The sequence below is a fragment of the Xiphias gladius genome, chromosome 23, assembly GCF_016859285.1.
Source record: "Xiphias gladius isolate SHS-SW01 ecotype Sanya breed wild chromosome 23, ASM1685928v1, whole genome shotgun sequence".
NCBI classification, from domain to species: Eukaryota; Metazoa; Chordata; class Actinopteri; order Istiophoriformes; family Xiphiidae; genus Xiphias; species Xiphias gladius.
In genome coordinates, this window is record NC_053422.1 from 3,971,151 (window position 1) to 3,988,006 (window position 16,856).

The 16,856-nt window shown below is 42.9% G+C and overlaps 1 protein-coding gene across 10 annotated transcripts in view; it reads right to left on the reverse strand.

The window, feature by feature from the left end:
- The window catches only part of arhgef37 (Rho guanine nucleotide exchange factor (GEF) 37), a 45,717-nt gene that overhangs the window by 4,841 nt on the left and 24,020 nt on the right, over positions 1 to 16,856 (reverse strand). For 7 of the 10 annotated variants that reach the window (XR_005706580.1, XR_005706581.1, XR_005706578.1 and 4 more), the window contains one exon: positions 15,306 to 15,428. Coding sequence is in view for 2 of the 10 variants with exons in the window: in XM_040119798.1 (XP_039975732.1) it covers positions 15,213 to 15,428 (216 nt within the window). In the remaining 8 variants the exon portion in view is untranslated. Of the gene's footprint in view, positions 1 to 9,794; positions 9,869 to 11,023; positions 15,429 to 16,856 lie in introns of those variants that run through there. The other 3 variants (XM_040119799.1, XR_005706582.1, XM_040119798.1) reach the window with 3 other exon arrangements.

Consider the following 16,856-nt stretch of genomic DNA (forward strand, 5'->3'; position numbering starts at 1 on the left):
AAAGCACGATTTTTCATAGGAGGGAAATTAAACCAAATACTGTAGATATAGTACTTGCAGCAAAATGGGAAGAATACAAAATATTTGCCATTAATGACTGTAAATCTGTAAGACATTTATTGTACACACGCATGAACGCACGCACACACACACACACACACACACACACACACACACACACACACACACACACACACACACACACACAGACAGTTAAAATGAACTGGAGTCTTGGTGCCGCATTTTGGGAAGATGAAGGTAGAGAGACATTTACTCATAGCTCTAGGGGGAAAACAGCGGCGGCGCAGCACAGCAGAGCTTCAGGAAAGAACGTGTGTGAGCATGTTTATATCTGTGTCTGTTTTTGGCTGTCTGCACGTGTGTTTGTGAGAAAATATACTGTGCACTTACACACACACGCACACACACAACAGAAATTAGAGCCACTGGGCACGTTTTACTCACATTTATTTCCGCTGATGTTTTTAACTTGACACCAACGCCCTGACCGACACTGAGCGGCAAAACAAACTCCATGCGGCTGCTACAGTATATGTGGAGCCGCGAAGGGAGGAAAACACACTCATGAGCCTGGAAAATGTAAAGGCCATCATAGACAATCAGTGGTCTGGAATAGAATTACAGTAGCACCACACCAGGGAAGCGACATTAAACTAAACGAAACCTGAAGGTGTTTTATGGACCTTTTTCACAGCAGAACAGGTGGTAATATAAAAATCACGTTAATGATGGCCGCATTTCACTGAAGTGTCTCAGTAGGCCAATCACGCTACAACGCATTATACCGGGGCCTTAGGAATAGTGAGCCGTAATGACTGCTGATATTTTCAGCTTCGTAATGTGAAAACGTCTGCTGTGTAGAAGACGGCTGAAAGAAAGAAGAAAAGCGAGGAGGACAGGGGCTGTGGAAATGAAACCAAGAGGAGGCTCACAGAAGCTGTCAGTCATCTCAGTGACGGTCTTGAAAAGAAGTTTCATCAGCCAGTCCACTGTGTTTGTGTGTGTTTGTGTTTGTGTGTCCAGTGACTTTAAACCGAGTCACTAACGGGTAACAGAGATGTGCACGGCCGTTTTGAGGGGCAACAGCTCAATTAGGGCCTCAAAAAAGGGTCTGTGTTGTATTTAAAGGGTGACAGACGAAAAGGGGACAGACGTCTTCATCCCGTATTGATGTATTCATCATTGAACGAGGCAGCGCCTGAAGTCCGTCTCTCTAAATCCTGCACGGTCATATAAACACAACCCTCAGCGTAGGCAGGTGTGACCTCAAACTGATCTATCTTAAAAATTAGCGAGGCAACCAATCAACACAAACAACGATGCGGTAACGGCGATGATTTATTAAATGATAAAATGCTGCATAAAGCTGCTGCACGATTCCTGGTGACACAGATATGGAAAGGATATTAATACCATATGTCAGTGTGTTTTTATGTGTGTGTGTGTGTGTGTGTTTGGGGTGACAGCTGATGTCTGAAATTAGGAGCAGCCCCACAGCCAAACCCCCCGAGGAGATGGAGAGGTGCTGGGTTGAGCTGACATGACACAAACACACACGCGGTATAAATATCCTTTCCACATCTGTTTGTGCCATCCTTGTTAGGACATTGCACTGACATCCATTCATTGTGGATAGCCTAACCCAAACCCTAACTCTAATCCCAACCCTTCACCGGTTCGCGCCTAACCCTACCCCTGACCCTAACCGGGACCTCCGAAATGACATGTTGCCTCATTAGGACCAGGCGTTGGTCCCCATGAAGACTACTGGCCCCGACAAGATTGGTGTTTATACCGCCATCAGCAGATTACCAATGACACACACATAATGAAAATCACTTCATATTTCAGATACAACCAACTTTTGTACCATGGGAAATTATACCTTCAGTTTAGGGAGAAGTGTTATTTAACGAACCTTTGGGTTCATTTGGTAAACCGGAGTCTTAAGAGACTCACTTTAAGGGACTTTACTTCATGTTGTCCTTTAGTTTTTTAACCATAAGAGCCTGTCACTAGGTCCACAAGTATCAATTCATCTACTGATTATGTTCTTTTTGCTTTTAATTGATTGTGCATTTAAGTAAACCGTAATGATAAACACTCATCACATGTTCCCAAAGCCCAATATGATGAGCTATGACCATAAATGACTAAGGTGAGAAAGCATAAAACTCATTGATACCAAATGGGGAAACTGAAGAGGAGTGACAAGGATGGGATAATGGGACTAATGTGAATATTCAATTATCATTGTTGTCATGGATTGTTTTATTGCCTCATCATCTCAGCCTTCAATGGCTCCTGCTGGTAGATGGATCTTTTGCTACCCTCGTACAGAGGCAGGCCAGCTGCCCCCCCGGCTTCCAGTCTTCATGGTAAACTAAGTTAAACCAGCAGCTGGCTGTATCTTCTACTGTAACTGTACAGACATGAGTCACGACATGAGACTTCAGTCTGAACGTCTAACTCTTTGCGAGAAAGCAAACGTGTGTAACGTGGTGTCAAAATTCAGCCTTGTGAGTGAGTGGACTCACACAATATGACCACCAGAGGTTGATGTCCTGTTACCCAGGACCACCACTATAATAATAACACTGTAGCTGCATTTTCCACAAATTGTTTACTCATGAACACCAGCTCACTCTGAAGATGGGTCACTTGTAAAAAATTTTAATTTTAAGTAGAACGAATCAACATGTTAAGACACAAGACTTGATTTTTTTTTTAAACAATATTTTTAGGGTTGACAATTTCAGATGGAAAATTCTGTCCAATTTCAAATAACTATATTCCACTTGCTTAAATTTAATTTTTCAGGTCTACAAATTAAAGTAGAGAAAAAATAAAAAATAAAAATCAAATTGTGTAATTCAGATTCCCCATTCAATTATTCTCTTTGTCTCTGAGACTTAGATTTGTTCAGATTGATACCACTCTCTCGTCTGCACAGTAAATAAGGAAGCAAAGCCAGAAACAGGGAACGTCAGATTAGCACAGGTCGGCTGTAGACAGGTAGCACCTCTAATGCTCAGTAATTACCAAGTTATATTTTGTTTGTTTTATCCGTTCAAAAACCGTGAACAAACTGTAAAGAGATGTCCAACAATTTGCCATTTTACGGGGGGGTTGAGGGCGCGGTGACAATGTGCCGTACTGTAGCTTGCGAAGGGGGCGTTGCCAGGCAGCCAGTGGAGACTATGGGAAGTTACTGCTTCCATAGAGAAACAGTCCAGCACACAACCCAACCCTACTTTGGTTTTATAATCCGGCAGACGTCAAATTGGTTGTAGAAGTGCTCCAGCAGGAGAAACACTTTAGAGTCCTTTCCAAGGCTTTGTATTTATGTCAGTTTTTGGGCTCATTGCAACGACTATCACGTCTTCTGTCACCGATTCATTTGTATTTATGTAACTTGTGAATGGGATCATTGCATATACTCAAATGCAACACAGAAGATGTGTGCGTGCGTGTGTTTGTCCTTGCACTTCCTCCCTAGTGAGGACCAGAACAGAAGTTTTTTTTTTTTTTTTTTTTAACCAACAGAGTGACATTTTTGGGAAGTGAGGACATTTTAGCAGGTCCTCCTTTTGTTTCCACTGAACGTGAGAGCAAAAACAGCTGTTCAAAGAAATGACCGATGCATATAAAAGCGGTAACTAGATAGATTAGATCTTCCTTGAGTAACAAACTAATATCCTACCAGATGCGTTGCAGGTTACAACTCGAGTCATTTGTTAGATGCTTAGGGTGATGCACCACCTTACTTTAGACACAAAAATAGTAACTAATGGAAAGGTATCCATGAACCTATGAACTCTAGTATGATGCCTTACTTGAGGGGACATAAAACAATTACCGCGGAGGCAGTAAGGAAGTAATGATTAGTTCTTTATTACTTAAAATTTAAGCGACAGATTCAGAATTAGTCTGGAACAATTCATTAAGGGGTCATTAAGAATATCAACAGATCATTGCACTGGTTCACTAACATTGCATACTAGTTTGGTCTTACGTAACTTATTATCTACTATATAGTGCTTGAATCAGTTATGCATGAACTACTTATTGTGTTACACCATGTCACCAGAATAAGAATCCACACTTTGGCAATCGACATTTTTTCAGTCATGCTTCGGTGACACCGTAGATAAGCGCAGTATTATTCGTATTATTGCTCCTCTCAAAAGTATATAGATTTTTCATTATTCTGGAATACATGGTGTTATCGGCTGCTCCCTGATCATCACTAACAGCTGAAAAAACGTTGTTTGACTACCATTTTAACTTTTGTACTGCCAACTTTAGTTTTGCACTACAGAACATTGGAGGATGAAGCCCCGCTCTCTGATTAAAACATATTTACACAAGGTTCTTGCACATGAAATAGTAATCCAAGTTTCCACAGCTCATGAGTTCACACGGAGACAGCAGGGGAGGACCGAAGTGTGGCGTGATTATCCTATTAACTTTTCATCTGTAGACCTCTGCTTTGCTTAGAGATGACTGGACTGAGAATCTTTGGCCTCTGCATGAAATTAAACTCCAAGGTTCACACAAATAATTAATTATAATATCTTAGGACTTTGATGAGTGTGAATGCAGAATACTCACTTTTTTTTTTTTAACTAAGGTGTTGGTTCGTGAAAAGTACTACTAACTCTCAAGGTGACTGCATTCCTTTAAAATCTTGAGTCAACTTTTCTAAAATGCTTTGGAGATAGAATGGCCCGTCCTTTTTCTTTCTCCATCCAAATGGATGTACAGTGGTGCCTCAAGGTTTGTGAAGCCTTTAGAATTTTCTCTACTTCTGAATAAATATGAGCTAAAACTTGATCAGATTTTCACACGTCTTAAAACTAGGTAAAGGGAACCAAATTAAACAAATGAGACAAAAACACCAAACCTGTTCATATATTTATTGAGGAAAACTATCCAATCGTACACATTTGTGTGGATCTATGTGCTAATGACTTCTCAAGAAGCTAATTGGTCAGCTGTTTCAATTAAGTTGATGGGACTGGAAGTGTGGGTTGCAGAGGTGTCCTGCCGGCACACAAAGTCTGGTTACTCAAGTCAGTTCTTCTCAAGAAAATTCGGTTGCTGTGAACTATGTCTCGAACACAAGAACTTTCACCGGGACCTTAGAAGAAGCATAGAAGCACAAAGCTGTAAAAGGCAACAAAAGCATTTCTAAAGATCTGGGTGTTCGTCAATCCACGATAAAACTGTCTACAAAAGGGAGTAAATTCAGGTACAGTATGTGCTACTCTGCCTAGGAGCGGGCGTTCTGCCAAGAGCACACCAACAGCAAGATGTGAAATCCTGGAAGAGGAGAGAAAGAAGCAAAGAGTAACAGCACAACACCTGCAGAGATCTCTACAGCTTGCTCAGCCTTTGGTTCTTTGGTACCAAGTTCACATTTATTCAGGACTAAAGAAAATCCTAAAGGGTTCACAAACTTTCGGGCACCACTGTATTACTAAGCCAGAGCTTGCTCTTGCGAAACTCAAAAGTTGCCGGGCAGAGGTAACTGATCCTTCACTAAGTTCGCACTTAGTCAAATTATAGATAAACCAACAGGCACACGGTGAACCCGGGCTTTTCAAACCTTTAGATGTCTGGGGCCCTGGGCCACCTCCCACTTTTCCTGGTTGATAATCCAGCCTACATCCAGCCTTGGCTTCATCAATAAGACTGGACACGAAGCACACCTGTACACACCTGACCACGACTTATGACTAGAGACACACTGCTGTTCTGTTACTGCTAAAACTTAAACTCACTCATCATATGTATCACTGTGCAGGCCACTGTTATAAAACTTAAAAGTTTAGAAAAAATAAAAAAAAATAATAATAGGATAAAGGCTTACATTTTAATGTGACAGCCTGTTCCTGGTCTGGTCAGTTTCCTGTTTTCAATCACAGAGGCTTTTATTCTGAAATCTGATTTTCTGAAACACACGGTGAAACACGCAGACACCCACACGGATGTGTACCGCTGTCTTTGTTAGGACGCTCAACGATATGATGCATTTCCTGAGCCCCTGACCCTGACCCTGACCCTGACCTAAACCTCATTCCAGCCTGAACCTTTCTAACCCAAGTCTTAACCCTCAAACAGCCCTTTGAAGTTGTGAGGACCGGCCAAAATGTCCTCGCAACGATGGTTTCAGACTAAAATGTGTCCACGCAACCACAGAAACACATGTACATACATACATACTTTACACTTTGCTGTCACAAGTGAGTTGTGATGTTGTGACAGTTGGTTGAAGCATCAGAGCCAATCCAGGGTGTGTGTGTTTCTCCTGCTTTCCTCCTCTTTGCCTATAAATCATGGCAGTCAGGATCAGCTGTAAATAAGGCAGTAACCACACAACACACACACACACACACACACACACACACACACACACACACACACACACACACACACACACACACACACACACACACTTCTTGCACGCAGAGGCACAGATGGCTTGCTCTCACCCTGAGGCTGCCATTAGCAACATGAACAGTTTGGTTGACCGTTGTTGCTGTTAGCACACACAGGCCACACACACACACACACACACACACACACTAACACACACATATAGGCAGCTGCCGCACCAGGATGAAGACACAACATGCTGGTGGAATGAAGATAAGTATTGTCCTGAAACAAACTCAAATACTGATGCGGTTTGGTTTTGCATTGTTTTTGTCAGACATGCTGTTCCCATTCAAACGTGCGCAGTAAGGCCACACTTAGACAAAGGTGCGTGTCTAACGACACTGTCATGGTATTTCCTAACTCGTCGATTGTTGATTCGATTGAAAATCTGTTTCTGCAAATTCTCCAGTGAGTTAATGCAATCATTCGGAAAATTCTCCCACACTCTAGTCCATATTATATCCCAAAGCATATCTCCAGCATTATTGTCATCTCCTTTCATTTGTCATGTTTCAGTTGCTCGGTCCCAATTAAACAAATGCTAATCAACAAAACATTCATTTATTTACGAAGGCCCCAACAAGCCGACTATCCCACACAAGCCAGGTGAGCCAAGTGATGGCGTATTCGGCTGTGTGGTGGGATGTGGATTTTGGGCCCAGATTTAGCAGCACCGGCTCCCAGGTTCTCAGGTTTTTGGCTCGGGTGCAGTTCTTCTGCTGCTCCCTGGGCGGCAGTGTGAGCTGTGTGCCTATTTTTAGCTCAGCTTCCACTAGAGGACAAGATATTTTTAGCCTGACACACACACACGCGCGCGCGCGCACACACACGCGTGTCCATCCTCCCACGCACACTGGAAGCCATACACTCGCACACACACACACTGATACCAAGACTAATTTCCAAACACACACTCACACTCATACATGCAGCCATTCAGAGGCTTTCGGGCGCCTGAAGGATTTGCTCTGCATCAAACTGCTGCGGACAGAAAAAAGGTTTTGCTGACGTAGGCGCGCATGAGCACGACACCCACGCGTCCGTGCCGCCGTTAAAACTAAACACACATGGTCGAATGGACACGTCCCGTGTGCTGAGTACATACATACAAACATACATACATCACCATAAGATATTCATGCATGCACGTCCATTTTTACACTGACACGTACAAAACACCCGAGCGTCTACACCTATGCGAACAGCGCGCCTCGATGTGCTTCCACACAGACACAGAGGCGGCGTTTGTTCCCTAAGTGCCACTCTAAAAGCCCCCAAACCAGCGCTCCAGTTCACACTCCAATGCCCACTGAATGAGAGAGCTTCCTTTTCCCCTCCATTTTCAAACCACTAACGTTTATCTAGTGCAGAAGAAGAGGAGCTTTGTGCTCACCGACTAAAACCTGTGGCAGCCTTTCAGAAGGCCCTTCGCCGCCCGCGAGGCTCAGATCGGGGGGAAAAAAAAACCACGGGTTTACTGCTGCATGGCACACTGCAGGCTACTGAGTCGTAAGATGAAAGATGAAAGAGTGTGTCTGGGGCCTACAAAAAAGGAAAAAAAGACGCACGGAAAAAATCTCAGACAACAGCAAAAGCAGAAAATTCAAGTGAACGCTGGTGTTGTGTTTCCAAGACACAAAACTCTGAGGGTGGACGAAGAACCTGAGAGATGGGAAAAGTTGAGAAAGGCACTCTGGGACGCCCTGGTGACCTCAGGGTTTAAGGTGCCGATCGTACGATCAGATATCCCCGGCTTGAGTGTGGCTGACTTCTGCCGCGTTTGAAATCTTCTGTCCCTCTACTCAAGGCGTAAATGCCCCCAAAAATACTAAAACAATGAGTGGTCCTCTGGTACTCCGCAGAGTCTTTGGCCACTAGCGGCGCTATGAGCGATGTCGTGTCCCGAGTTTTCCAACCTGGTAATCTTGATAAGTCCTGATAAGGCTGAGTTACATCTCTCCAGAAACTCAGAGATGCACAAAATGAACGTTTCCTATGTTTCTCCCTAAAGTGAACTGTTTTATTTCCACCCCCCGTTAATGTTGAACTTTGTTCGCAAAACTTTGGCGAAAGACCCGGGCAGCGTGTGGCGCTACAGTTTGCACGGCGGCCCGAGAGAGTACAGCTGCTCTCTCCAAGCAAAATAATTGCCTCGCTCTGCAAACTGTGTAACTAGCGCGTTCGACAGCTGGCGGCGGGAAGTGTCATGAAATGCAGCAGATGCGAGGGAAAAGGGTGGGGGAGGGGGGAGACCGCTACTGCATCGTGGGTAACGTAGGCACCAGGCGTTGACTAGGAGGAAGAACATGTGGAATAAAGAAAAACACAGTATCTCCAGTTCAGCTCAGTTCATCCTTCATTCAAAACTGTCCATCGTGAATCCATATATTTATTAAAGTGCAATGTTGAATTGTTGGGGTACTTTTAAGTATTGACATTTAACCAGCCTAGCTTAGCATTAAGACTGGAAGCAGGGGGAAAACGACAGGCCTGGCTCCGCCTGACGTCAAAAAATATGCCGGCACGTCTAAAGCTCAGTAATCAAAAGGTTGCATCTTAATGTGTACTCAAACAGAAAAGTATTTTTTATTATTATTTTATATTCTAAAATATATTATAAAATATATATATATATATATATATATATATTACTGTTAATCTCCAGAGAGTCTCAACCATAATGTAATTGTCAAAACTTTTTCTTCTTCCTGCAGATTTTGCTCAAACTCCTGGAAGTCATGCTTTCTCCATTATCACACCGAAACCTAAGGCTCAGTCTCTTTTTCCTCCTCGTTTGTGTTTTCATTTCATTAATATGTGTCGTCTTGCCTTTTTCTCTCTTTCCTTGTGAATCAATACTGGGAGTCATTTGTCTCACTCTCTCCATTTACAACGTCTTCGCTCGCCTCGTCATCATTAACATGTATGAAGTGAGCCTAAAAAAAGAAACTGAAATGATGCTAACGACGGAAAAACAAGCCGTTAGGGCACCTGTGGCCGGATGTTTGCCGCCAGTCTCTGCTGTCTGATGACGGCTGAGAGAACAAAACAAGTAAAATATCTGACAGCCGGAGAAAGACACAAATTAGCTGTTTGGGATTGACTCACTAACAAAATACATGGTGTGTTGGGAATATAAAAATGCTGTCACAACATTTTTCAAACTTTTCTTTCTCTGGGAAATATTTGTCTATGAGCAGCGTTACATTCGCACAGCAGGCGACGGGCACACTGAGGGGCAACTCGTCCAAAACAGAAACGCGACCAAACACAGCACAGCATATAAACGTGTGTGTGCGCGTACCTTTTGCCAGCTCTCCATTCGTTCTTTTACTCCGCTGCACTGAGGGTGTTAGAAGATGAAAGAGGTACCCGTGAGCGGTAAAAGCTCACACCTCCTGCTCTGGAAAAAACAAAAAGTATGAAGTGGCTCAGAGAATATGGGGATTTAAGAATTGTTTGTGCTGAAAAATAAGAAAGGGGAAAAAAACCAAACAAACAAAACAAAACGATCAATCGCAGGAACAAGAGTTGTGCTGATCCTGTCCTCAACTTGAGGACGGGATATGATTAAAGCCAATGAGCAGGAAGACAGTAAGAACACAAGGAATATACACAATGTCTTAGATGAACTGCAGATGATGTAGTGACAGCTGCTGTGTGAAGAATCCGACCAATTTGGGCAACAGGCCTGTTCACACTGCAGAGTCCAAAGCCTGTGGGGAACTGAGTTTACTCTGCAAACATGCTCAGTCTGTAAGAATCTGCCAGAACTAGTTTGTACACAGAGTAAACTGCTTAGTTGACACAGTCTGTGGGTTTCTGTGTCTTGCCCGAGGGGCACCACAACGGTGGTTGTTGGAGAAGCAAGAGGATACCGTCAAGTTCAGCGTCCAAATCTGCCTCGCTAGTCTGGGATTCGAACCGGCAACCTCCAGGATGCGCGCTTGCCAGTTTGTCCTCCACGGCATCTGGGAGGAAAATGTGTCGATGGATTTCCAGGCTGAGTTTTGTACTAATTCGATGAACGGTATCCATGGATGGATCATGAGAACGCGGGCCCATGGGCACAGAGAAGTAAATGATGATGGTATCTGTAACGATTTACAGGTCGATAGACTGGGATAACACTCGATTGAAAAGGTATCGATTTTAGTGATCTAGGTTACATAAATCTGTAAGATCTGCTTCACAGGGAAATAAAGTCGAGGAAATGATCTAAAAAACATGTAGGCTACTTTTCAACCAAATTTAGCCTGGTTTTAACCTAGTTTTTACCAAATCAATGTATCCTGGATAAGTTTGTAGAGCTAATATTGTGAGTCGAGCAATATAAAAAAACAATTAATTAACAACAGTTTTAATAAGTGCTTCGTCATAAGTAATTTTCAAACTCTGATGACATGTTTGGAAATGGTTTTGATTTGATGTCCAGGTCACGAGTTCCCAGCTTAAGACGACTACATACCTTCTATCAGTTTTAATTCTGGTGCTTTCTTTACACTCGCTGGTTCGGGCTGGATTTTCTACTGGTGTGAAATGACTCGAGGACACTGAGCAGGTTCCTGTTTAATTTTATTGAAGCCACGCAGTCAGTTCACAGCTGCCCCGACTGCTGCACTGCACAAGCTCTCATCTGCTGGGTGAATAACATGTGTGTGTGAGTGAGTTCGACATAGTAACTTTGGCAACACTTGAAATACTTCACGCTTCTTCTCAGGTCATGAAGCACTGCGGCGTCAAATAACTTAAAAACAACAATTTAACTAAACACAGTTACAAAGCAATAAATTATAAACAGAAATTCTGTACAGACTGTAAAAGACATGATCATCGGCATGTTAAACCTGTTACACTTCACATGTTGGTTTGACAGCAGGTTAATAAAAAAATAATTAAAAAAAAAAATCAGAGGTAAACGGAACAATATGGACAGAATAGACAGGATTTGACTTGACTGATCTCAGGCAAGCAATAATACTGGCAAAGGTAAAGATGGAGGCAACACACACATACGCGCGCACACACACACACACGCACACACACGCACACACACGCTTTCCAGTTGCACGCTGAAATACACAGGCTGGCTTATCCAACACAACCAAGGTCTCCTACTCCCTCTAGTGGTGTATGAGTGGAAAGCAACAGCTTCCTTTGGTAATGAAGGCACAAGTGTGTCTGTCAGGGTATCACCACACATGTGAGGACAACGTTTCCGCCTTGACCACCAAACATGTCCTGCATTTTATTCAGTCTCCGATCAAACAGAGAAATCCACCCTTTACTACTTACACTTATCATCGGGTGCTTTCTCAGTCTTTGCCTGGAGTGTGTGGTGAAATAATAGTTTAGTTTTTACACTACCTCCATTTTTGGGGAATAAGAACATACTTTTTTTTTTTTTTTTTAAAAACGTAAGACATTCAAAATTGCAGGGAAAACCAGCAATAGCAGCTTCACACTCTTCGTTTGTCATCAGTGGGAATTAGACAAAAATTTGCTAAAAATGACTGAATGGATCCCAAAATGAACGGTTTAACGCCATTACCTGTTTTCAACAAACATGTAATGGCTGAACTGTTCCTTTCACCCTAAACTGGCCTTTGAAGAGTTGAAAGCAGGTAAAATGTCCTCAGGTTGGAGGATTTTCTTCATTTTCCCTTCATCTTAATAACCCGGAGGACATTTGGTATTTGGCTATATAAGTACCATCTCTCTCTCACACACACACACACACACACACACACACACACACACACACACACGCTCTTTCTGTCCCTCCTGCTGCTCCGCTCCGTCCTGACATTCAGGCTGATGGGAAAAGCTAAGCTCCTGCTGAGCAGCTGTAGATCTCAGCCTCCCTCCCCCTGCTTCGCATCCACAGCAGCTGATGCAGCTCAATCCACCAGGAAAAGACTCAATTGTATAACAAACATGCTCATTTAAAAAGAAGGCTAGTTGAAGGAATGTCATGACTCAAGATTTTAATGGGGGTTTTTTTTATGTTAAGTTTAAAGCTGCATTTTAAAATTGATAAATAAATCTGTGAGCAAGCTATCGGCTGGTTTACGCATCCTACAGACACAGCTGCAAGTTTTGACCACCTTCATATAAACATACTGACCAGTCCAGCCTTAAAAAGTAGGTGGATTATTTTATTTTATTTTTTTTTAAACTGAAAGGACTGTGTTTGCCAGTACTGGGACAAATTTCTTGCTGAAGGGTTAAAGAAAAACATTTTTAAAAAGTCTCTCTATATGTAGGTAGTTGGGATTTGATTCATTCTCGCCTAAACATGTTTTTTTAACCTATTGTCAGATATGAGATGAGAGCTCTAAGTCTTGGGCCAACCACAGACTGTTTGGATATTTTGATGATGAGCTGGATCCTTCCACCATTAGACAAATCTTTTTTTTTTTTCAGCAAGAATGCACATAGCCTACTGGAGATGAAGACTTGGCTCCAACTCCGACTGGCATGTTGACAGGGTCGGGACATTATTATTCTTTAAGACATCAATGATACATTCAGATATTGCAGCAACTTGGGAGAGTTGTTTTTCCTTCCACAAGCACATCATTTAATGTGCCATGACTTAAAACCTTTAAGGCGCAGAAATAAAATGCATAGAGGAGGCATTCACCCTGGACTCTGCGTGTCTAAAACAGAGGAGGTGGTATTCGGGACCATGCCGGTCTTTTGTGAATGCAGGTCAGTAAACCTCGTGACGAGCCACTAAATGTACAGAACGCTGGGAGAAAATGAACAGGCAAATTTCCACTTCACCGACAAAAAACAACTTAACTTCTCCTGCTGTGGTTAAATGCTTTCACAGTCCAGCCAACTTGAAGAAACGCCATAAAGCGATGCGACCTGCATACGGTATCCATAGCAGCAGGCATCATCAGGTGTCTATGACTACAGTAGTAGGTCACTTCCTTCCTGTCTATACTATTTTATATCTATGATTAAACCTTTTTGAGCCAAAAACCAGATTGAGGAGTAGAATTCTTACTGTAATGAGGGCTGAGAGAATGAAAGCATAATTGTGACACTTCACCTGTACAAATACAAGAGTGACTGTAGGAATAGAGGAGTGAATTCACATCAGCTAATGGGCAGAGAGGGAAAAAGAAGGAGCTTGTTTAGGAAAAATAGTCAAACCAACAGAATAACTCTGTCTCTTCCTCTTCCGCACGTTTGTCTTCCATTTTCCCCGCAACTCTTTTCACTTCTTCCCTCCGTATGAATTCCTTCCTCTCTCTCTGTGTCTCTCTCTTCCGCTCGGGCCTGAAGACACTTCACATTTACATCACATTACACAGTCTGAGATGATGAGAGCGCTGTGTACCTGCCAGTCTTTATACAGTGTTAATCCTGCCCTCCAGGTGAGGAGGAAGAGACCGACCGACCGACAACACACATACACACACACACACACACACACACACACACACACACACACACACACACACACACACACACACACACGGACACATTTTTTGCCCTCTGTGTGTCCAAGTGTTACGGTCAGCTTGCTAACACATGGACACACTAGTAAGAACGTGCAGTCTCTCTTTTTCAGTTCAAGTGTCCCGCTGAAGACTGTGGAAAATGAGTCGAGTACAGCTCAGATGAATCCCGCTCGCCTTCAAAACTTTTGCAGTGCAACTTAAAGATCGTCCTTCCACCTTTAGATGCAGGGCTAAATTCTGTCTCCGCAAGCATACACCCTGCCCAAGTATCCATAGGCGAGACCAGATATAGCTACCAGCTCTGGGGCTGCTGCCTCCTTCATTCCCCCCCGTGTGTCAGATATATTAACACTTGTAAAGGGCAAGGATTCTGTGGAGCCAAGGCCAGAAAAACACTGTTCATAAATCAAAGGTTCTCCACCCACACGGACACTTTCAGATTGTTCTACAGGTTTTACTGCCCACACTGAAACCTTACAACAACACTACAAATGTATAAATGTTTTCTGTTGCACATGCACCAGTTGCTTGAGCCAGCACCTTTGATGCTTTTACTCCTTTACTAAGCAACTTTCTGCCATTTGTCGCGCTGTTGCACAGTAAAATGATTTTGGAAGTTTAGCTAACGTGTGGACGGCACTGCAGTGAGATGTCAGTGTTTAAAAAAGAAGCTCAAATTTGTTCGTCCGCACCAATATGCCAAACTTGCGCCATCTCCACTTCAGTGAACGCTTCTGAAAAGATACTGTATGTTTCCGGTGTCAGAAAATGAAGGCTCAGATCTGAGTTAGTGCAGAAGTGGCCTAAGAGACGGCCAGTAATCCCTTACTTGTAAAGGGTAAAGGTGAGTAAACTTAATCTTCCTTTTACTTTTCTTTCCTTGTGATTTTGAAAACCCCAACGCACTGATTTGCACACACAGGAAATAGGGAAAAGGCATGGAGAGAAATTTTAAAATTCCAGTTGTAAAATTGACAGCAGTCGACTAAGAGAATGTGGCCTGTTTAGTGCTCACACGGAGGCATTTCATAATTTAGATTATTCAACGGTTCTGATGTCTGTTTGAAAACTGATTTTGACATTGAAAATCTAGATAATTGACGGCCATGATGTAGATACTGTACATGCTATTGTTTGATGAGTTCTGAGAAGCAGGTGCAGCTTCATTACAAAAACAACGCTGTAAGCCTTCTACAAACATTATTGGTGAAACCCTTGTCACACTTCATGCTGTTTTCTTCCCCTCCACCCTTCCTTCCTTCGTTTCTCTCAGTGGGGCTGGTAACAGCCGGGTGGTCCCATCCCCATAGGCATGACTGCGAGGTAGTTGGAGGGCACGTAGCCTCTCTGCCCACCTCTCACCTCTACCAGGCTCCATTCAGGGTTCCCTCGTTTGTCGTGGGGCTCCAGGACACGGACCGGCTCGCCAGCCCCAACAGAAACTTCATGGTTTCCTCTTGCTGTGAAGTCATAGGCTGCCAGCACCTGTCAGAGAGGACACCGAGTCAAAAACAGAAAAGTAGAAGTCTACAGCCTTGCCAGCTTCCCTGTGAGGCAGAGAACAAAATGACAGGTCTGGAGGAACAACTTTGTTATTCTCTTGGTTCCTTACTACTGGTAGGGGGAAAAAAGAAAAATATGGCTTGTTATTACACTAACATGCATGCACAGCACTTCAACTGGCAGACTGTTAGTGTAACTGTTGTGTTGGAGTTGGAACTGGTTAATAAAATCTATATGAATATCATGTTTTGACTTTTGGTAGAATTCTATTGTTATGATACGATGCTGAGTTTCTGTTCCATGAATTTCTGTTGTACAAATTAATGATTCAGTCAAAGCTGTAATTAAAATTATTCCAATTAATAACAGAAGTTAATGTTACACATGTGAAGAGTTTGGTCTCATGCAATGCATAACAACAGAAGTCAATTGCTTTGAACTTTCAGGTTTCATTATTTTACATCTGATTTTGCCTACATCTGACATGTCGTGACCTAGAATGATATCAGGATACCTAATGCTATGATTTTACGATAACAATGTTTTCAACAATATCGTCCAGCCAAGTGGTCGGGATAACAGGCAAACATTTAGCGTGCTACTTTAGCTAGTTGTCCGAGTGAAAAATTCACAACACATGACTCCAAGAAACAAGCAAGCAGGAGAGAATGCATGCACACCGGTAGAGATGCAAACACACACACACACACACACACACACACTAACACAACCACAAATCATTGTAATGTTCTCTGAAAAGGTTAAGCCCACTAGTTATGTCTTGACAAATCCCATCTCATCACTTCACACACACACACACACACACACACACACACACACACACACGGACAGACAGACAGAATGAAGACTTCCTAATGAGGCCTGCGTTGGTGTGACAGAGTGTCCCAGCAGTGCTAATAGCTGAGTTTAGCCGCCTGCTCGGTGTCATTAACAAACCCTCCACCTCAGCTCACCTCTCAGCTACGACATTAGCTCTGCCCTGACGGTCTGCACCAGTTAGCATTTAATTAGCATTTTGCCGGGCAGAGACAGGGAGGAGAGAGACTAAAAAAAAAAAAAAAAAAAAAGGAAAGTGACAGTGGCTATCGGCAGCAGAGCGACTCACGTTACTGGATGTTTCTGGGGTCGAGAGAACAGCTAATCAGCACCTCGTTGAGTCAGGACATGGTGAGGCCACAAATGTGAGAGACAGCAACAGTGACTGACACTGCCTGCATATTTATAGAAGCCAGACTAAAATGGATTAATACTAATATTGTTTTCCAGGGTGTCTGCAAGCAGTAACGACACTCTGACCAAAATCCTGGAAACAGCAAACAGGAGGGAATTAGAGACCTACAATTTATATAACGACATATTCTATATAACATATATAACCACATATGACAA